This window comes from Malaclemys terrapin, chromosome 3 (genome assembly GCF_027887155.1).
Source record: "Malaclemys terrapin pileata isolate rMalTer1 chromosome 3, rMalTer1.hap1, whole genome shotgun sequence".
NCBI classification, from domain to species: domain Eukaryota; kingdom Metazoa; phylum Chordata; order Testudines; family Emydidae; genus Malaclemys; species Malaclemys terrapin.
The window spans coordinates 203,163,929-203,185,285 of NC_071507.1; the positions used below are offsets into that span (position 1 = coordinate 203,163,929).

At 56.3% G+C, this 21,357-nt stretch overlaps 1 protein-coding gene across 4 annotated transcripts; it reads right to left on the reverse strand.

The window, feature by feature from the left end:
* Positions 1–581: 581 nt before the first annotated feature.
* Positions 582–20,481, reverse strand: STMN4 (stathmin 4). Of its 4 annotated transcripts, none has more exons than XM_054024541.1 (6): positions 20,403–20,481; positions 10,599–10,670; positions 9,419–9,514; positions 5,545–5,750; positions 3,826–4,017; positions 582–1,169 (listed from the first exon to the last, which is right to left on the reverse strand). In XM_054024541.1, exons 2-6 carry the CDS (start codon positions 10,609–10,611, stop codon positions 1,110–1,112), a joined length of 567 nt encoding a protein of 188 aa, XP_053880516.1. In that variant the 5' UTR covers positions 10,612–10,670; positions 20,403–20,481; the 3' UTR covers positions 582–1,109. The 4 variants fall into 4 exon arrangements, with proteins under 4 accessions (XP_053880516.1, XP_053880513.1, XP_053880514.1 ...); XM_054024538.1 differs by having other exon boundaries at positions 5,545–5,753; XM_054024539.1 differs by lacking the exon at positions 20,403–20,481 and adding an exon at positions 19,841–19,946 and having other exon boundaries at positions 5,545–5,753.
* Positions 20,482–21,357: the final 876 nt, after the last annotated feature.

A 21,357-nucleotide genomic window follows, 5' to 3' on the forward strand; every position in this document is an offset into this window, starting at 1 on the left:
TAGTTATAACCTGTGATCGGATACCCACCCCCGTCTTCCCTGGGTCTATCATCCGGGCTCCCTCAGTCCCTCCTCTTCTCTGCTCCTTGCATCAGCATCACTTCCACTGCCCTGCACTAGATTCTCTCTAGCTCACCACAGAGCCGAACGTCTCTTCTCCCAGAAATCCCAGCCACAGGTGCCTTCTGCCCTCCCACCGCTTTCCTCACTCCAACCTGCAGCAAAATTTTCTGCTGCTCCATACCTAAAAAAAGGGATCTCTCATTAGAAGAGACATCCTGGGCTCTATCTGACAAATCCTCACTCTCAGGGAGATCACAGGGATTTTGAACTTCACTTCACTGCAGCCAAACAAGTATCTCCTACAACCAGATAACGCCATCCTAGGAAGCTATTGTTTCTCATTCATGGGGGGAAAGGGTGGGAAACCTGTTAATTAATGTCTGACAATACTGAATTGCTGGCAAAGCATTATTTCCAAAAGACTGCAAGAGCTTCTGGGAAGAACAAAGCCAAACAGCGCCAGGCCCCCAACAGGCCTGCTGTTAGAGACAGAAAGAAGAATAAGACCGAGACACGGAGAGGAGATGTTTCATTTGTATTAATGACCAAAGTTCATGGCAAACACAGAACAGGCTACACGCACCCCCGAGAGACGACTTTCCTGCCCACAGTTACAGAGAGATGCAGACAGGGCAGCCCCGTCCGCTCAGCCCTGATCCCCAAATTAAAGTCACCCACGCTGTGCATCCCTCTCCCACCCCGTCATGTCACCTCCCCTAACAGCCAGCGTCACCGACCCTTTGTTCGTTTGGACTCTTTCTTGGACACTAATGATGAGGAAGTAAAAATGAAACCGTGGAGAGGATTGTAGACTTCCCAAACGGGGTGTGTCTATTCCCCCCCAGCCCTCCCCATCCTCCCTCCAACAAACACCTCCCTGCCCCATCTCTCTCCTCCCCATCTCCCCTCCCACCCCCAAAACAAATAGGATGGCTTCACTGGTCAATTCTTTACATTCACAAACAAAGCAAGCAGAGGAACTCCCCGTCATCGGTCGCAAAGCTTCACCGGCGCTGTCAGTCCAAACCGCCATCGTCCTGGCCTCTCTACCTGGAGGCTTCTTCCTTGAGCTCCTTGTTTTTCCGCACCTCTTCCGCATGTTTGTCCTGGGGGGAGGTGGAAGGGGGACCCTGTTAGCATGCTGGGCTTCAGGACTCAAGAATGGACAGCGACAAGGGGACTGCGGAGGGGTTTGACTGAGAGGCAAGGACAGAAAGAGTGTGGTGGCCCAGGTTCCTCCCTGGCGTAACACCACCAAAGCCACTGGTGTCATACCAGGGATGTGATTATTAAGGGCTGCAGTGGTGCCCAGACACAGATAGTCCTTGGCCCCGATCTAGAAAGGCAGAGCTGATCAGACAAGACCACACTGCGTGTCCCAGAGACTGCCGTGAATATAGGGCATGTCCACACTGCAATTAAAAACCCCTGGCTGGCCCATGCCAGCTGATTCAGGTGCACGGAGCTCAGATTCCAGGGCTGTTTAATTGCAGTGTAGACGTCCAGGCTGATACTGAAGGCCGGGCTCTAGGAGCCTGCAAGGTGGGAGGGTTCCAGAGCTCAGACTGCAGCCCGAGACAAAACATCTACACAGCAATTAAACAGCCCTGCGAGCCCGCATCAGCTGGCATGGGCCAGCCATGGGTTTCTCATCGCATTGTAGGCATGTTCTTAGATTGGTCTTCTCTGTCTCACTCTCTTGGTCTCTGATACAAGGTGAAGGCTGCAGAAGGTGTTTGGAGGAGGCTAGTGAGGAGGGGAGTTGGTGGAGGAGCAGGACCTGTTTCACTGGAGTTGGGATGGATTTATTTATATATCTTCCAGAAGATATAAGAGGCCTACTAATGTTCAACGGCCGTGGCCCAGGGGGGCGTGTGTATGCCAAGGCCTCCTCGCTGGGTTGTAGCAAAGTGCTGTCCTCTGTGGATGGCGCCCGGAGGGGGCGCTGTAACCCAGGAGTAGGGGAACTACATATAGGGCAGCCCAAGGTACTGGGTTTAGGAGACAGGAGATGAAACTGAGGAAATGAACGTCTAGAATGAGCCATTGCCCAGGCTGTGGAATCTTCCTAGGGAAGGGCTGGGCGCCGCTTTGCTCGAGTCCTTACAAACTGGCCTGAACAAAGCAGCGGACAAGATTCTAAGGAAGGACCCTGCTTTGCTCCAGCTGCTCTGTGCCTCAGTTTCCCCATCTGGACAATGGGGCTCATGGCACTGCCCTGCTGCCCAAAGGGAAAGACAGTAAAGACTGTGATGTGCTCAGATATGGGGCCATCGAAGTACCTTAAACTGAGACACAGACCAGCCTGGATTGGCAGCTGGGGAACAGCCAAGAGGGAGATTCAGTGGGCATGCCTCGGTGCGAGACGGAAAAGGGGGCCAGCAGCTGCCCTTGTGAGCTAGCCAACAAGCCCAGCTGTTTGTCCGTCTGCCTGGCCTGGTCTCTGACTCCTGTCCAGAACCGCCTGGCTGTCCCCGAGGGTCACCCTGCTCTGCCAGCCTGTTCTGCGCCCAAAGCCTTTCAGAGAGGCGCTGGAGAGAGGGATGGGGACTGCCATTTTCAGAGCCCCATCCCAGCGGTGGGTTTCTGGGACTGGAGTCTCCCTCCCAGGCAGGCAAAGGAAAGGAAAGGAGAGGAGAGAGATGGTGCGGTTACCAAGGACCACTTCCTTTCCATGGCTACAGGGGCAATTACTTAACACCAGCCCAAGTCAGATTAACAGGCAGGCGGTGGAGGGAAATGATCATCACTGAACAAAGGCAGCTGCCTTTGCCAGCCCTCTACAGCGCAGATCCCGAAATCTGTGCTACTGTAGTGACGGGAATCAGGTTCCCAGGCAGCTCCCCCTCATTAGGCAGTGGCCCAATGAGTCACGTGGTGCAACTCCCTCCCCCCACAAAAACACACCCCATAACCAGCAGCTGTAGCTGGCCCCCTTGCAATTAAGAATAAAGCTGCCAAGATTAAAGAGAGCTCGGCGGGAACCAGCCCCCAGGGGAGCGGGGGACGGCCTGGCGAGGGAGGGGGGTCTCAGGAGAGCAGGATTTAGTTCCCAGTTCTGCCACAGACTTGGCCTTGAGCAAATCACCTGGGCCAGCTTTGGAAAGGGGTGTAGGTGTTGCCCACGGAGCAGAACAAGGCCCAGCCCCTGGGTGACCCGTTGCCTAGCAGAACTTTCGGCCCTGATTTCGGTGGCTCCCTGCAGGGCCCAGAGGGATCGTGAAGCCCCTAAAAAAGGGATTTTCCGAAGCCGGCCAGCCAGAAGTGAAGTGCTGAGGAGGGGGTGGGAAAGGGGAAGGGGTAGGGGCTATGTGGCTGAGCTGGTGTGCCTGGCGGACGGGCCAGAGGTCCGTGAACTCTCTCCCGGAGTCAGACACCTGAGCCAGGTCGGCGACGTAGATAGGGGCCCTAGCAGCCGAAAATCCTCTGCCTGTCTCCCGCTCCCACGCTCGGCCGGCATTTCCCTGAGCGGCTGTCCTCCATGCGGGTGTGGTGCTTCCCTCCTTAGCTCTGGGCGGCTTGTCTATGGCCCTCTTGCTGCGGGGTCTGACAGGTCTTAGGCCTGGTAGACCGGGCGCTGCTGGTGAGCCAGGCCTCTTATTAAGTGTTTGTGCAGCACAAATGGGGCCTTGATCTTGGCCCCTCTGGGTGCTACTGAGATATAATAACAATACGGGACACCCCAGGGCACCTGTTGGGTGCACCGATGGCATCTTGCCATGCCCTTTCCTCGCAGCCCCAGGGCCGGCACCCGGCACTCACCTTCTCCTGCAGGCGTTCCAGCATGGCGGCTAAGTGGGCCTCCCGGTTCTCCTTGTTGGACTCCATCCTCTGCGCCAGCTTCTCCTTGGCCGCCTTGATGAAGTTGTTGTTCTCCTCGATGGCTTTCTGGATGACCTCCCGCCCGTGCTCCCGCTTCTCTGCCAGGTGCTTCAGGAGCTCCGCTTCCTGGTACTGCACCCACAAAGCAAACAGGACAAGCCGGCTGAGCGCCGGGCGAGAGCCACGCAGAGTCCCGGGCCCGCTGGGGACAGCGAGGTGCCTGAGTCACGAGTGGAACCAGCTGTTCAGCCTGCGATACATAACCCCCGCTCCACCCCAGCCCCAGCTGCTGCCTAGGAGACTGAGGCCTGGAGCCTCAAAGGTACTTAGGCGCCCAACTCCCTTTGTCTATGTCCTTTGGGAGTTAGGCGCCTAAACACCTTCAAGGCTCTTGGCCTTAGTCCTTTAGCTCAAGCTGCGGAGACTCAGGCTCTTAGCGCCGACGGTTCAAAGCCCAGTGATGGCCAAGGAGCCGGTGATTCCACAAGCCCATGCTACGTGCTAATGCGTTTTCCTGCCTCCAGCTTTTCACTCCAGCCCGGTTCTCGGGTTGGCCCATTCCAAGCGACGGGGGGAGCTTGCAGTTTTGGCCAGAAAGAATCAATGCAAGTTCTTCCCCTGGCCACACCCCCTCCCCATCCCAGTGCACCCATGGGGCCCCGCTGGACAGTGGAGTCGCCCAGGGGTGCTGAGGGCAGAGCTTGGCATGGAGTTAAGGCATGCGAAGGGCGATTCAAAGGCTGGTGCGGGGTCAATCCGCTGCCCAGCAGAGTTCCTGGTGGCTGGGTCAGCGGTGGGTAGGGTTGCCAACTTGGTAATATTTAAAAACCGGACACTCCAGCAGAAGTGCCGGAACCACCCCTGCCCCGCCCCTTCCACCCGAGGTCCCACCCCTGCCCCGCCCCTTCCCCGAGGCCCCACCCCTGCCCTGCCTATTCCCCCCCAAAGCCCTGCCCCGCCACTTCTCCTGAGGCCCCGCCCCCATCCTCTCCTCTTCCCCCCCCCCCCCCTGTTGCTCGCTGCTTTTTCCCTCCTCCAGGGATTCTTCTGCAGAGCCGGGGCTGGGAGGTGCAACCACCCGACGCAAGTAGGAGGTGACTGAGTAGGGGCTGGCGTGGGTGATGAGCCGGCGCCTCCCCCACCTGCAGTAACTGGACTTTGAGTGTCCAGTCAGTAGAGCTGACCGGACACTGTCAGGTCCCCTTTTCGCCCGGACTTTCCGATCGAAAACTGGGCACCTGGCCACCGTAATGGTGGGGGACGCTGAAGGATGCTCAATAATTCACATGCCGGCAAACCAAACGAGGTAGCCAGGTGGCAAACGCCCACTCGGGGATGCCTTCCCGGGCTGGACGAGTGCCCTCAGCAGAGCGGCCCTGGAAATGGCGGAAGGCACTTGCCCATGGCTTTGCGCGGAGCCTGCCCTTTCCAGCCTATGGGATGGGCCGTCCGGAGGAGGACGCAGGGCCGGGCGTCGTGAGTTCTTCACCCCGTGAGCCCACTGCATTCAACTGCTTCTCCATGGACCTCTCAGATACTTCTCAGAATCCTCTGCACCTGTTCCCACGCTGTGACGCACCAGCGCCCCAACGTGCCACGTTTCCCCATGGCCTGTCTCCAGCCACACATAGCGTGAGTCCCGGGGGCCCTTCTGCCTACCTTCCGCCGCTCCTCAGCCGCCTCCAGCTTCTTCTGGATCTCCTCCAGCGAGGGGTCGCGCCGCCGGGGCAGGGAGGCGTTGAACTCGGGGATCCCGTCGAAGGACGGCGGCTTTAGGATCACCTCGAAGGACTGGCCCGAGGTGCGCTTGTTCAGCTCAATGACTTCCATGTCCGAAATGACGCACCAGGTGAGGTCGACGGTGTCTGCTGGGAGAGCGAGCGAGGGAGGAGTTACCGCTTGCACACTCACACTGCCCCATGCAGCCAGCACATCCGCTCACACAGACCCTCCCCCACATATTTGTATATTCACACTTCCCCCTGCAACCACTCACACCCACTCACACACTCATCCTCCATAGCTACTCACACCTGCTCGCATACTCACTGCCCCCTGCAGCCACTCACACCCGCTCGCACACTCACACCGCCCCTGCAGCCACTCACACCTGCTCACACTCACCCGCTCACATGCACATCCACTTGCACACTCACCCCAGCTACTCACACCTGCTTGCACCACTCACACTCTGCCCCCACCGCCATGCAGTCACACTGGCTCACACACTCACACCCACTTGCACACCCACGCAACCCCTCTGCAGCCACACGCACACCACCCCCCACAGCCACTCACAGCTTCTTGCATACTCACACATGCTTGCACACTCACGGTCTGCCACCCCAGTCACTCACTCACACTCAGTTCCCCACCGGCTGCTCACACTCACGCTTAATCCTCTGCCATCCGCTCACACCAGCACACACATACTCAATCCCCCAGCAGCCATTCACACCCTCAATTCCCCAGTATTAACACACACACACGCTCACACACATGCTCACTCACCCTGCATTCACTCACCCTCTATGCCCATGTTCACACCCCTCCTGGTTCATTCACCCCCATTCTCCCATGCTCCCCTCAGCATTCACACACATTCCCCCTTGCACACTGGCCAACAGTCACTCATCCATTTCCTCACCCCTTATCTTCTCATTCTCGCTCACATGCCCGCTCATCTCAGGCTCCATCACCTGCTCTGAGCCGACCCCCATGCCAATCCATTGTTCAAAGCACAAAACCCAGCTGGTTTTATGGCTTGTCCCTGGCAAGGAGGCTGTGGGCTGGACTGGCTGACAATGGGCAGTGTGAACTCAGAGCGGGCCTGGCTGGGAGTACTAGGAGAGTGCTTAGCCTGCCAGAATACAGGCAATGCCCCTGCTGAGACATGGCCCTTCATGGGCAAGGTTCAGCTTAGAGCAGATAGAAGTGAATCATGGATTATTATTATTATTATTATTTGGTCTGGAGGCTGAACGGAAAAATCTGGGGGGAAAAATTGGTTCTGTTCAAACTGAAGCGAATTATTTTGGTTTTTCTTGCTGAAATGAAGCACCGGGAAAAAAAATAATTGAGTCACACAAAATGTTAAGTTTGACCCCAAAATGAAAGGATTTTTCGTTTTGTTTTAGTTGTTTTTTGGGGGAGGTGTTTTTCATCTCTTTCTCTCACTCTCTCTTGCTCTCTCTCTAATTAGCTAAATAACAAACCATTCCAACCTTTCAGAAAAGCCTTTTTTCCCCACTTTTTTTCTGGCAGAAACTATTTGCTGAATCCAACCCGAATTCACTACAAATTTCGTTGACCTGAAAAATGTAATTTTGGTGAATTTGCTGTGAATCACACACGGGCTAAGGGGATGATGTCCCATTCCAGGGACGGATCCCCCTGGAGGATAACAGCCTACTACTGCTATTTGCCACACACACAAAAAATGCGCCCAGCTCTGGGAGTTGTGGTGGATCACAACCTGAACATGTGTCAGCAACGCAATGCTGTTGCCAAAAAAACAAACGCAATTTTAAGTTGCATTAACAGAGACATAACATGCAAGTCACGGGCAGTGATAGTACCGCTCTACTCGGCGCTGGGTAGGCCTCAGCTGAAGTACTGTGTCCAATCTTGGTCACCAATGTATAGAAAGGATGGAGAGAAACTGGAAAGGATCCCAGAGGTGAGCAACACAGATGATCAAAGGGACAGAATACAAGGCATGTGAGCAAAGACTGAAGGAACTGGGTATGTTTAGTTTGGAAAAGAGGAGATTAAGGGGGAATATGAGAGCGGTCTTCAAATACTTGAAAGGCTGCCATAGAAAGGATGGAGAAAAGCTGTTCTCTCTCGCCACAGAGGCCAGGGCGAGAGGCAGTGGGTTCAAACTCCAGCATAGCAGATTTAGATTCAATCTCAGGAAAAACGTCCTCACTCTAAGAGCAGAAGGACAATGGAACAGACACCTGGGGAGGTTGTGGAAGCTCCTTCACTGGAGATTTTCAGAAGGAGGCTGGATAGCATCTGTCTGGGATGGTTTAGACACAACAAACCCTGCGTCTTGGCAGGGGATTACACGCGATGACCCTTGCGGTCCCTTCTAGTCCTGTGGTTCTATGACTGTGCTTTGGAAATAGAAGATGAATCCATACAGGCTACAATGCAGCCAAGAGCCCAGTTTTCAGTATGAGCCAATCTTCATGGCAATCCGGAAAGCCAGGCTCTCTGCCGCTTGGGACCAGCGCCTTCCACAGTGACCTAACACTGTGCGCCAACACAAGAACAGGAGGTGTAGGGGGCATGGCTGGTGTGGGGGGGAGCCAGCCACTCCGAGAGTGGTGATGCCCAATTCCCGCAGATCCTTGCTGTCGAGCATGACTGGGTCTGCCGACGTGAGTCACCTGGAATGATCCATCTAGTTGTGGCTTCCCTGAAATCAATCTGTGGAAACGCCCACCGTCTGCGCCTTGCATTTCTGACTCCCCTGCCAGTGGGAGCCGGAGCCAACGTGATTATTATCCTCTAGCATCAGCCGAGCGGCCGCAGGGAGCACAGTGCTGTAGAAAGTACCTAGGAAATCATGCGCCCTGTCTCTAGAGCCTTACAATACAAATAAGATGAAGGGAGACTCGAGGAAGTTAGCTGCTGTCAGACAGGAAGAGACCAATGGGCTACCTGTTCCGGTAGCTTGTCTTTGACAACGGCCAATGCTTCATGCTTCCGACGCGGCGGAATTCCTTTGTACCTGAGGGAAGGGAAGGTGAATTTCTTCATGATCCCATGTGGTGCTGTCTGTACCAGGAAGCATGAAGGTGGATGGCCCTGATCATTGTCTGTTCTTCGTCACGTAAATGCCCAGTGGTTTTTTTTTAAACTGTGCTAAGCTAATAGCAATTAGTGAGAGTGGGTTCTGCAGGCTAATTCTAGGCCAGGAAAGAAGGCGTTTGAGGAAATAACAGCAGATGTGACCAATATCCCTGATGTTAGTAATACACTGGCTAAAGGGGTGATGTCCCATTCCAGGTGCTGGCCTGCCTAGAGGATAACAGCCTCCTACTGCTACCAGCTCATGGAGGCTCTCCCTTAGCTGAAGCGGCTTTTGGGGCAGAAGGTGTGGGATTCAATCACCGCCCTGCTCTGGGTTGTGAAGAGCCAGTTTGCTTTCCAGATGAGCTGGGTCTAGCTGATCTCCTGCCTCTGCCCTCCTTATTAAGGGATTTCCCAGCTGTTCCCGCGAGACGCTAGTGAACTCCTCTGGCACCGAATGTTGTGGTGTAATTCTCCCTGCTGCCAGCAGGTGGCCCTCACCAGCTGCACAGCCCCAGCCAGATGTGGAACCTTCTGGGTCAGCAGGTGTGAACCTCGCCCTCAGGGGCCCTTCCTGACCCAGCCTGATGTTTGCTGTGGGGGACCCCAGGAGACCGGCTGTTTCCCCCACAGCAGGCCCTTGGTAATACCAGAAGGAATTAATGTGCACTGATCCCCCAACACCTCCCCGTCTCCTAACAGGAGCAAGCGTTGCGGGTGAGTGACCTACCTTCGTATTTATACACTGGTTTGTTCAAGGGGTCGGCCAGGAAGCAGGAGCAGAACAAGGACACAAGGGGGAGCTCCTTCATCTTCTCTTTGTACGCTGCGAAAACACCATTGGGAGAGTCAGTCTCCACAGCCCCAGCTGACGGTCAGAGAATCCTACCTGCTCTGAGTCGCCCTGCACACGCCTCCCTGACCGAAATGCAGCCACCTCTGGGATGGAGCAGCTGCGGCTCGCTGATGCGGAGCAGCGCTGGGGGGCGGTGAGGAAGTTTGCCAGGCAGGACCCCAGAGCCAAACGCTCCTTGTCTGTTTCAAGGGGATGAACAAGTATATCTGAGGGCAGGGATTCCAAACCCGCGGTTCCAAGCCCTCCCCTCCAGCAGTAAAATCGGGCGGATGGTGGCTGAGACAGGTCACGTGCTGCTGAGTTTAGTAAACTTCTTTTATACCAACCGCTCCTCACTTTTCACACCTACTTGTCACGGCAATCGCACCTGTTAGCCACTGGACCTAAAGGGAGGCAAGCGTTGCTCTCCCAGGGGAAACTGAGGCACAGCATGGACCAGGAACAGAGCCCCAGGAAGCCAGCGCCCTACCTGCTAGGCTGCCCTGCCCCCTGTTGGAGTTGTAGCAGCAAGGCTGGGTCTGCTGAGCTCTGCTGGGGTGAAGCAAAACCCCAGGGCTGCACCCCAGCATCAGGGGAAGCTGTGACCTGATCCCAGAGTGGTGGCAGCGGTGGGGAAAGGAGGAGGTGGCAGAGCAAAGCGGCAGGCCTGGCATGTTCAACTGCATTGTGACACCCAGCCCTCCCCGCTGCAGCCCCTGGGAGCGTGCTGGGAGGCGTGGGCATTGCCCAGGGGGGCACCCGTCCAGGCGGGCATGCTCAGGGCAGGAGGCTGGGCCCATCGCTATCTGGGCCACCTCCTGCATCTTCTGAGTGGCAGGGGCCAATTCAACCAGGTGACTCCCCCAGGGAACACAAAAGGAACAGGGCCTGGAGCTATTCTGGGGCTAGGGACGCCTCATTCTCCCCCTGCCCTGCACGTGGCTGATGGAGACGGAGGCCACCGCCCGTCCCGCAGGAAAGGGGTCAGGGCTAGACGCCAGCTGTGCTCTCCCTTCCGTGCTAGCAGGTGGAGCGAGGTGCCGTGGGCTGGGGGCATCTCACGGCGCGTCCGTACCGGCCAGAGTCATGGCGCTTGGGTTTCTTCAGCAGGCTGGGAATCAAGTGTGGCCAGAAGCTTTCTCGGGGCCTGGAAGAGCAAAGAGACGAGATGGTTAGCGCTCAGCAGGGCTCCCGTTAGCCCTTCGGGGGAGGCGCTCCAGGCAAGCAGGGTGTGCGCGCGCACACACACACACAGCTATAAACAGCCACACAAGCCAGGACATAAGCACCCTTATGAACACAGATCCCACGCATTGCCACTCATAGGTAACACAACACCCACACATGATCCATGGACACACAATCACACGCAGTCACACCTGTCTGGCCAAAATATACAGTGACTCACGAGCACTCACAAACCCCTCAACCCCGACGTGCAGCCCCCCTGCTAGTCCACTCCTGGCGCCCCACACCCCGCTGTGCCAGTGCCCCTCAGTCCCGATGTGCAGCTTGTCATGTTGTTCCAGTCCCCACCGCCTCGCCTTTTGCTGATGTGCCTGACACATGCCCTGCCCCGATCACACTGGCCGAGCCGAGTGTGGGGAGCCCAGCGCTGGCATAACAGGGACCATTGTAGGCCAGGCTTGAGGAGTAACAGCAGAGCTGGAGGAGGTGGGGCGGGGGGCAATCAGGACAATCCAAACGGTTCTTTCGGAAGCCAAACAAAACACAGCAAAGAAAACAATGGCCACTGGAGCAGACAAAGCCACTTTTCTTCCCTCCCTGCAGTGAAGGAGCCACTGAAACAGGGCGGAGGTCCCAGAACCAGAGCGTTAATAACGCCCGGCGCCCCTCGGAGAGCACACGCGTTCAGCACAGCAGGGCCTAGACGGGTCTGTGGGTCACATATTCCAGCTTCCCTCGTTCCCCGCTTGAGACCGATTAATACGGGGGGTGCCCAGCCAGGCCCCTTGTCCTACCCGGCACCCATCCCTGCGTGGTGGGTGACAGTGGGCAGGGGAGTCTAATACTCATGTCTAACGCTACTCGGTGAGATTTAGTCATATCACAAAGGATCCCTCAGACCAGTGCCCGGGAGCTGGGAGCCTGGCCTGGAAAGACCCACTCGACGACTGGGGCATATGCCTCTGTAGTCATTTACCAGTGAAGTCATTTCTCCTACAGGTCTTAGGGACACAGCAGGCGTCTCCCGGTCTTTCAGCCATGTGTGCGTGGCCCGCGAAATCTCTGCCACATTACACAGCCGGCGCCTCTTGTGTTTGGAATCAGCGCCGTTTCGGAGCCCAGAGTCCAATTTCTTTTCCTTATGCTACGCCAGGAAGCGGCACAATTAGTTCCCGAGGCCAAGAGCCCCCCTGGGGGTGAATTGGCTCAGGCCCTGAAAGGAAAAGGGGATTGATGATGGCACGTGCTGAGGACGCCGCCTGAATCCATCTGTCCAGGTTCTGTGGTGACAAGGGACGTAAACGAGCCTCCGTCGATAGCCCGAGGTAGAAACAGACGCACAGACAGAGCCCAGCGACCACAGACAGTGCCTATGGTATTCTGCAATAATGGTCCAACCCGCTGCACCTTGCAATAGTGACACTGTATTGTATGGCGCTGTGACTCTACTAAATAACCCAATACACGGCCCTTTCCAGCCTTCGTTCCCAAGGCTCTTTGCAAAGGTGGGTTAGTATTATCGCCACGTTACAGATGGGGAAACTGAGGCACGGGGTGGTGACCTGTGCCAAAGGTCCCACACAGTCAGGGGTAGAGCTAGGAGTTAAATTGAGGTCCCCTGTGTCCTATCCCCACCCTTCCTCAGGCTGCTTTATCACGGGTTGCACATTTTTCCTCAAAACAGTTTTCTGTCAGAAGATGCCATTTTGATTCACCTGAAATTGTTCGTGAAATCGTATCGATTTTGACAACCTTTCGTTATGAAAACACGACCCGCCCTGTTTTGGAAATGTCGCTGCAGCCTATTCTGACCTTTTCGGAATGGAAAGTTTTGCTTTTTCGTTGGGAAACGGCTTTGTGTCTCGAAATTTGCTTTACTTTATATTTTGAAAAAGAATACATTAAAAAGGGTCAAAACTAAAACCAAATGTTTGAAATGTGCCGGAGACGAGACGTTTTGATTGACTAGAGTTTAAACAAAAATTCAAAATTTTGTTGTGCGAACGTTTTAGATCTTTTGTCCTGATTCAGGATGAAGTGTTTGTTTTTCCAATATTGCAGTGGTCTTCACAGAAAGGACGTCTGATTTCTGACAAGCTCTGAGGTGCCTCACAGCACAAACAAACAATACGTGGTCCCTCTCCCCGCTTATGTAACATGCTGCATTGACAAACTGGGCATCATGTCCTGGTTTAATAAAAGATAGCAGCCTACTACCTCTACCTGCTGTTGGAGTTACTCCCTTAGCTCAGTTGGTAGAGGCTTGTCCTGAGGTTCAAGCCCATCTGATGACCTCAATCTAGGATTCTATCCCAGCACCGGTGCTTTCCCCGACCCCTAGTCTGTGACTGTGGATTGGATCCCGCAGGTTCTCTCTGCACAGGGGTTTCTTAAGCGGGCATGGCCAAGGTTGAGAAGAAGTGGTATGATTTCCCACCAAGAGCCTCATCCTGGAGCTCTTTAGATCAACTCTTTTCATTTTCAAAGCAAACACTTTCATACCTTTCTCCACCCTGCACAAAAAAAATTAGTAGCGGCTGCAGTGTCATACAAGCAACCCTACAATAACAAACCACTCACGAACAACCCTCTGATAAATAAATCAGTGAGTTCCACTCAGTAGGTGACCCTACAATAATAACCCAGCAGGGGCAGCCCAGCACTCCTGAGCGGCCCTACCGTAATAAATCAGTGTGAGCAATCCAAGGAGCCGCCTGCAATAGCAAACCAGTGTGTGGAGTCTGGCCTTTAATCGGTGCGCTCACACTGAACAGATCTCCACAAGAGCTGCTTCTCAGCCTGCCCTGCTCTGAGCTGGGACCCGCCCACCCCCATGATGGGAGGCCGGGCTGGCAGAATGGAATGTGTCCTGTACTGTCACCACCCGGGCACAGTGGATAAAATCAGGTGTTGGCCTCTCTTTAAATGGAACAGAGCTGGAAAAGGCGCCACAATTAAAATTCTTCCCAGAGGCCCCGATTCATTCCCCTAGCGCACAGGCCTTTATTCATCTACTCATCCCGCTGCCCCGCTCTCCCCAGCTCCGGCTGGTCTCTGAGCAGCATCAGGAGATGGCTCCCAAAGTGGGGGGTGTTGGACTAGCACGTAGCCCTGCTGCAGAACCCTCCTTCTGAGGATCTCAAAGCCCCTTGGATTGAATCAGCCCAGGGAGGTGGGGAAAGCATTTCAGCACCATCGTACACATAAGGGAAACTGAGGCACGGAGCAGGGACGGGTGGGTTTTCAATGTTAACCCAACGCCGTTCCCATTGAGGTCAATCGTAAACATCCCGCTGGCTGCACCGATAAAACGCCCATTGACTTCGGTGGGAGCGGCGCTCGGCCAACACTGAGTGGCGCTGGAAAGCCCCCGCCATGGCTAAGGAGTGGGGCCAGGACTTGAACTCCAAAGGAGGGTGCCCCGTGGCTGTGCACGAAAAGCCCCCGCTCAGCAGCCTGGCACACGCCGTTCTAGCCAAGACAGGGCAGTGCAGCCAGCGGTCCCTTCCATGAGCGACCGGGCGAGGCCAGGCGGGAGGGAGGTGCTAGGCAGCACAGGCCGTGAATCAGCTGGGAGCCAGAGAGAACCACATGGTCTGTCTGTGTCCAGCAGCCTCCATACAGAATCCCCATCAGAATTATTCCAGCCCATTCCCGTGGCGCTCTCTCTCTCTCTCCCAGGGGAAGCCCAGGCTGTTTGGGCCGGGACAGCACCAGTGCCCCCCAGTACAGGCCTCCTGGCGTTGTCCTGATGTTTCTGGGTCTCCCACACTCGGGGCGGGTGCAGCTGCCAAGTGCAGGGTGGAGAAAGGGCACACGGTCAGGGAAGAGCCTTTTGGGTCAGGATGCAGCCCCCTGCTGGAGCGTCTCACCAGAATCTGTGTGTGTGTGTGTGGCTCCGTTCAGGGCACGTGGTGGGCAACCCTGTGCTGCTCCGTTTAGCCTGCTGAGCTCCCAGCAGCCGGCCCGGCACACCCCACGCCTGGCTGGCAAACTCCAGCTGGCTTCACTGGGTTCAGGCCCGCGAGGGCTTTCAAGGGCTCCACCAGGGAGGACCCGACTAAGGGATCGAAGCACCGCCGTGATCTAGAGCAGCCGAATGCCAAAGCGCACCCGAAGCACGGGACCACCGACCCCTGAGCAAGGTGGGTTTGAACCCTGGGATCCCCGGTGGCTGGGCACCTGCTGTCTCCCCCTCATGGTAGGCGATTGCTAAGGGCAGTGCCGCAGATCCACATCCGCTTCCCCCATTGTCCAGCCCGGCCCTAGGTATCAACACGCATTTCACTGCCTAGCTAAGGGAGGGTGTTGGGCGTTGGGTTTGACACAGGCATCTCTGGGCGAGGGAGCGCACAGGCCGGACCAGATGAGCGGAAATGGTCCCTTCTGGCTGTGGATTCTAGGCTCGGGGTTCCATCCCTACCTCTGCCACTGCATTGGGCAGGTTGCGTGCCTCAGTTTACCCACCTCTGAATAGGAAGTAATAAGAGTTACCTGCCCAGAAGGGAGGCTAATAATAGATTGAATCTTAAAGATCTGCAGCTCCTTGGGGCCGGGGCTATACTATATGCTTGTAAAGCATCCAGCATATTGAGGGCCCAGACTTGCTGAAAACTCTAGGCGCTACCCAGGAAGGCTAATAACAGTGTATCGTTCGCTAGCGGTTTTTGTGCAAAGTTCCCAAAGTGCTCTGCAAAGCAGGGTAAAGCTCCCCACCATCGTTGTGACAAATGGGGAAACCGAGGCAGGGAGCTGTTAAGACTCTGATGCCAGCTTACATAAAAAGGCCATGGAAGAGGCAGGGCCAGGAGCCCCACCCTTCACCTTGCCAGGGCCAGGGCCAGGGTCAGACAAAACTTTCGTAATAAGGACTAACTCAACCCCTAAGGGTCAATCAAATCCAGGGCTTGGGCCGAGCTCAGTGAAAGGTCCAGCAAGGTCTGCAAGCTCTGACTGAGTTCCCGGCGAGGCTGGCTCGATAGCTGGCTACTGAAATTCCACGGCGGGAGTGAAGCCCTTGACCAAGCCCTGGCTGGGATGATTTAGTTGGGGGCTGGTCCTGCTTTGAGCAGGGGGTTGGACTAGATACCTCCTGAGGTCCCTTCCAACCCTGAGATTCTAGGATTCTATGACTCTAAACTACTTTCCAAGAGCTGTCAAGCCAGGGGTGCGCTGTAGTTGACGACCCTCATGTGTGTGTTTGTGGGGCCAGGAGTGGGCTGCAGAGGAGAAATCCATTGCAGTGGGCCGGATACGGGGTCAGGTGAGGTGCCTGAGAGTGGGGTGGGTCTGTTGATGGAGGATGGGGTGTCATTCACTGGGGGGGGGAGGTTGCAGGAGAGATGGGGGCTGCAGATGCATGTAGGCATTGCTCCAGGGTGTTAGCGGTTAAAGCAGCATCCTCGGTGCCACCTTCCTCTTGGCATGTGCAGTAGCTAAGTCACTGAGCTGGGATTGGCACAGGGATTGGATTGGCTCAGGGCCCCCGGTGGAGCCAGCTGTGGGCCCCTGAGTACCTCCTGGCATCCAGAACTGGCTCTAAGAACCAGCAGGTCCCGGGTCAACACTGCGCCATGTAAACAAACCCCGCAGCGGAGGGAAAGAGGAACCCAAACAATGGGCATGCCTCGTGCCAGGCCCAGGGAGCTGGCTGTGAGCCGGCGTGCTGACAACGGATGGATTGTTTCCTCCAGCTGGGGGAATGGCTGGGTTTGGAGCCATGGCAGAATCGCTGGGCGGCTTACCGAGCCCCATCTGATCCCGCCTCTCGCCCGGGTCTGGGGCAGCACCTACCAGGCAGGTCCAGAAGCAAGGCCCAGATGGGGACAACTTTCCTCTTTAATAGCGAGGTCCGGCCAGGAGGTGACAGGCCCGGAGGGAGCGGCTTTGAGCAGTGCCCTGCTGGGATCACAAGAGAATACGGCAGGCAGGGAGCTAAGAACCCGCCTGCCACCTGGGGAAGCAGCAGAACCCAAGTGGATCTGCCCCAGCAAATCTCCAGGAGCCACCCAGCCTCCTTGCTATGGAGCCTGGGTTGGGGGTGGGGGCTGTGGTGGTGTGTGGGGGAGGGAGGTCTCAGAGGAAGGGGTTTCCTCCCTGTTTCGAGGGCTCCTATCTTCCTCGGTCTTGTGGGAGGCACGTCCCGGTCACCAAGGGCCCTGCACATTGTCAGAGCGATAGGAATAGGAAATGACAGTAACCCTGCTGGCCACGCCGAGCTGGCTTCTAGCCAGGGCCCGTTAATGCCCAGAGATAGAGGATAAATGAGGTCACCTCCATGCACCTCAGAGCAGGCCTGCAGCTGCTAACCTGGCCATGGGCGTCTCAATCCCAACCTAGAGCCCCGCTTCCTGCTCTCCCAGTCCTGGGCTCTCCCATTCCCCACACAGCCCTGACCGGGCCCCTCACTCCTAACCTGCAGCCCCCCGGCTATCCCAGTCCTGGGCTCTCCCATTCCCCACACAGCCCTGACCAGGTCCCTCACTTCTGACCTGCAGCTCCCCCAGTTATCCCAGTCCTGGGCTCTCCCATTCCCCACACAGCCCTGACCAGGTCCCTCACTCCTGACCTGCAGCTCCCCCAGTTATCCCAGTCCTGGGCTCTCCACACATCTCTGCTGATGCACCCCAATCCTGACCGGCAACCCCTCCACCCCCCACTATCCCTGTCCTGAGATCCCCCCCGAAGCTCCTCAATCCTAGCCCGCAGCACCCCTTGCTATCCCAGTCCCCTCACCCCCGCAGAGGGGCCTCGATCCTGAGCCACAGATGAGTGCCATTGACCCTCCATATCACTCAGATCCCCATCGCCTTGTCTCAGGGGCAGCCCAATGGCCCAGAGCCATAGAGACCTACTCACATCCCAGCAGGAGGGGAGTTTGCTAAACTCCTCTTTGATCCTCCGGGTTTGGAGATCACAGAGGGCCCTGGGGCCACCGTCACCCGGTCTGGCCCTCTAGCTCTCCCATCAGAAACCAAAAGTGCATTAAAACCCAATGGGTTGTCCTAGGCTACAATGGCAGGTGAGGCAGTGGGGTCAATACCTGACTCATCCCAGGTTCTTTGGGGGGAAGGTCCCTCTCTTCTGCAAGCACCTGGCCTCTCTCCATGGAAATCCCTCTTTAAAACTCTGGACAGCCACCCAGCCAGGGCTTAGCAAAGAGCTCTCCTGTCCGGGGATGTCACACTCACGGCGATAGGCTGGGCCACACGGGCAAGGGGCTAGTGGCGGGGAGCGGTTTGTGCTGGTGTCTGAACACCAAACGTGTGTCCTTGCTGGATTGAATCCTGCTGCTGTTGCGACAGGTACTCTGGGAAAACCTAGACTAGCGAAATAGGTCAGACGTCATTAACCCATCGTTCCCGCAACGCCCAGGCACCACGCTAAGCCACATGCTGGGGCAGCGTGGGCTTCACTTACCAGACCTACTGCCCCCCAACCCGGGCTGCTGCCTTTTCAGCTAAGGGGGAATTTCCCCCTGCTGCAGCCGTGCACGGGCTGATCCCATGTCAACATAGTGACAAAGGCTGGAGGGGGCTCTGACATTCTATGCGGCCCGGCCACCTTGATTGGAACCCCTCTGCTCCGATTGAAACGCACGTTCCCCAGCTGCTAATGAAGAAGTGCGCTGTAGGGGCCGCGGGCTAGCCCTTCTGAAGGCCTGATTGAAGTGAACACTTGAAACAGGGGGGAGGAATAGCTCAGGGGTTTGAGCATTAGCCTGCTAAATCCTGGGCTGTGAGTTCAATCCTTGAGGGGGCCATTTAGGGATCTGGGAAAAAATCTGTCTGATTAGTCCTGTTTTGAGCAGGGGGTTGGACTAGACAACCTCCTCAGGTCCCTTCCAACCCTGATATTCTATGATTCCTCCCAGACCCCAGTGGATGTGTGTCCATCTCTCAGCATTGCCACACAAATCTCCACGTTGTACCTCTTTACTCAAGAGAGGCTAAAAACTGGGATAGCCGGGGGGCTGCAGGTCAGGATTGAGGGGCACCAGCATCCCGGCTGGAAACAGCCAGAGAGCCAGGCAGGCTGCGGGGCAGGGAGCCCACCAGGACTGTGGAAGCAGGCGCTGGAGGTTAAAACAAGCCCACTGATGACTTCCATTTAGTTTTGCTGGGAGCGCTGCTGTTTGCTAGACAGAGGCAGCAGCCGCCCTGCATAATGCCAGATGAGCTCATCTGGGCTGAACAATGAGGCGCCCGTGCGTCTGGAAGGGCAGGTGCAATTTGCCTGCACAGCCCTCCCCAGGTGGGGAAACCTCCAGCCTCCCCAGGGCTGGTTCAGCTTTTAAAAGCTCGATGCATTTCTTGGCCCTCCAGCTGCTGCCCAGTTCTCCTCTCTCTCACCTGCCCCTTCCCCATCTGAAATAAATATTTAAAGACATCACAAGGAAAGAACGTTTCCTGCCTCCATCAATAAAGCAGACTGCGCCCCCCCCTCTCATTTCCAGCACTGACAGCACCCCCGTCCCCTGGCTGCTTCCTTACGTCTCACTGCTTTCGTGCCTGCTGTTCCCATCTAGTAATGCAGGGGAAGCCTCTTTGGAACGCTCCGTCTCTGGGACGTCCCACCTGGGAACCCCCGGGCCAGGCCCCTGCAATCCCCTCCCACCCCAGCTGGCTCTCAGGTGGGGCTGCCTCCAAAGGCAACATCCTCGGGGCATGTTCCGGAACTGGGAGTGACCCTAACTGACCCCACTCGGGGCTAACGGAGTTTCCCCCCCAAAGGTGGGTGGGGTGTGTGGACAGGGAGGCAGTGATTTGCAGCCAGATGGGAAGTGGGATCAGAGACCCGCCTGTGCTCTGGGTACAGCCCGCGAGCCTTGAACGCAGCGGGCCTGATCCTGATCCCACGTACACTGACTTTACCCCCATGTAAACTCACTTCAGTGGGGCTACTCCTCGTTTACACCAGCTGGAGATCAGAATCAGGCCCAATGCACCTATTGTGGGGTTGAGAAGGAAAGAAAGACAGAGAGAGAGAAACCCCCCTGCAATCCAGGTTATGGCTAGAGAGATTAGTAGGAAAGAAAATGTCAAACATACAGAATCCAGCCCCAGAGTAAAGACTGGCCCCCACTTTTGAAAGGAAAGAACCAACCAGTGCATTCAGATTTGGACTCACCGCACTATCTCCCTGCCCGGATAGATGCACCCACCCGCTGGGCACAGGCAGCCCTGCTCCAAGCACAGATGAGCTCTGGGATGATGAGGAAGAGGAAGGATCTGGCGCCCAGCTGTTGGGGTGGAGCTGGGCGTCTCTCTTGGACTGGTCCAGTGGCTCCCACTCCTGGATGCTGCTACAGGCACCGGAGCCTGCACCTCGCCAAGCAGCAAAGCAAAGTGGGCCCTCCCAAGGGCTGAGGGCGAGCCAGCACGTGGGAGTCAGACAGGACAGACAGACAAAGAGGGAGCCTGCAGCTGGACGCACCCAGTGACGGGGAGCCACTCTGCATGGGGGGATCGCGGCGCTTTCAGCCCCTGCCCGGGCTTTTAGGAGACATGGAATAGAAAGACGGCAAACGGTGCCAATGGGTTTTGTAAAACCCCCTCGCGCCACTTCCTCCCCCTGGGATTGTCCTGCTAACCCAATGCCAGGCACAACCCACCTGGGATCCCAGGGTTCAAACCCCCACACTGGCCTCCCTCCCTGAGCTCTCGCTGCTTCCCCTGCCTTTGCTACTTACCCCCAACACCTGCTCTGGCTGTCGCTCCCGGTGCTCCTCATTCACTTAATGCTCCTAAGGGCTCCTGCCAGCATCAGCCCTGCTTGCCAGGCTCTCCCCATGACATCACCTCCGAGCCAGCCGATTGGCCGAGCCCAGGGCCTTTGCTGATTGGGCAGCCTCTTGTCAGGGGAGCAGGGATTGGCTGAGTAACTCCTTGCAGGCCAGGTACCCAAAGGATGATGTCACACAAAGAAGCTAGTTTCAACCTGGGGAGAGAGGCTGGGGGAGAGCAAAGCGGGCTGGAGAGATTCAGGGAGCTTTGGAGAACCCGATTAATGGACATTACAGGGATGCCCGAATGCACCAGCCAGGATCCTGCCCGCATTGTGCCACGTGCTGAACTCACCCCTACAGGGAGACACGATCCCTGCCCTGAAGAGACTCCGATGTCCATTAAACAAACAAAGAGACAGAGGGTGAAACATCAGCCACGTGTCACTCAATCCGTCACACACCCAACAGCAGGGTCAGATTCTCAGTGGTTTAATTCCCTTGCCTTCAGGGGAGTGAGGCCTCCAGAAAACCCGACCCATACACGATGGAAAAGACTATTTTGTCCAGGCTAGTTTTAAAAGTCTGAAATAACGACCCTTCCCCACTACCCCACAGCCCCCACCGCCTCTCCCCAGGTGTTTTTCCTGCTGCTCCGGGTAAATCGTCCTTTTCTGAATTTCACCCCAGTCCTCCTAGTTACACCCTCCACGCTCCATCCTAAATCATTATTATTATTTGTATTCCTGTAGCACTAGGAGCCTGCCCCACTGCGCTAGGTGCTGTACAAACACAGAACAAAAAGACGGTTATTCCCCACAGCGTTTATCATTTCAGTATAGGGCAAGAGACCACAGACAGATGGAGACGGGCAGCTGGGGAGTACAGGGAAATGATCAGACAATACTGGTCAGCGTGGCAG

Bases quoted from the DNA above. Each gene is read 5' to 3' on its own strand.
- STMN4 (XM_054024538.1), bottom strand. The intron at 5,754-9,418 runs GTAGGTCACTCA...TCGCTCTCCCAG, and splicing joins ACCAGTGTATAAATACGAAG to CAGACACCGTCGACCTCACC. The intron at 1,170-3,825 runs GTGAGTGCCGGG...ACCTCCCCCCAG, and splicing joins TGGAACGCCTGCAGGAGAAG to GACAAACATGCGGAAGAGGT.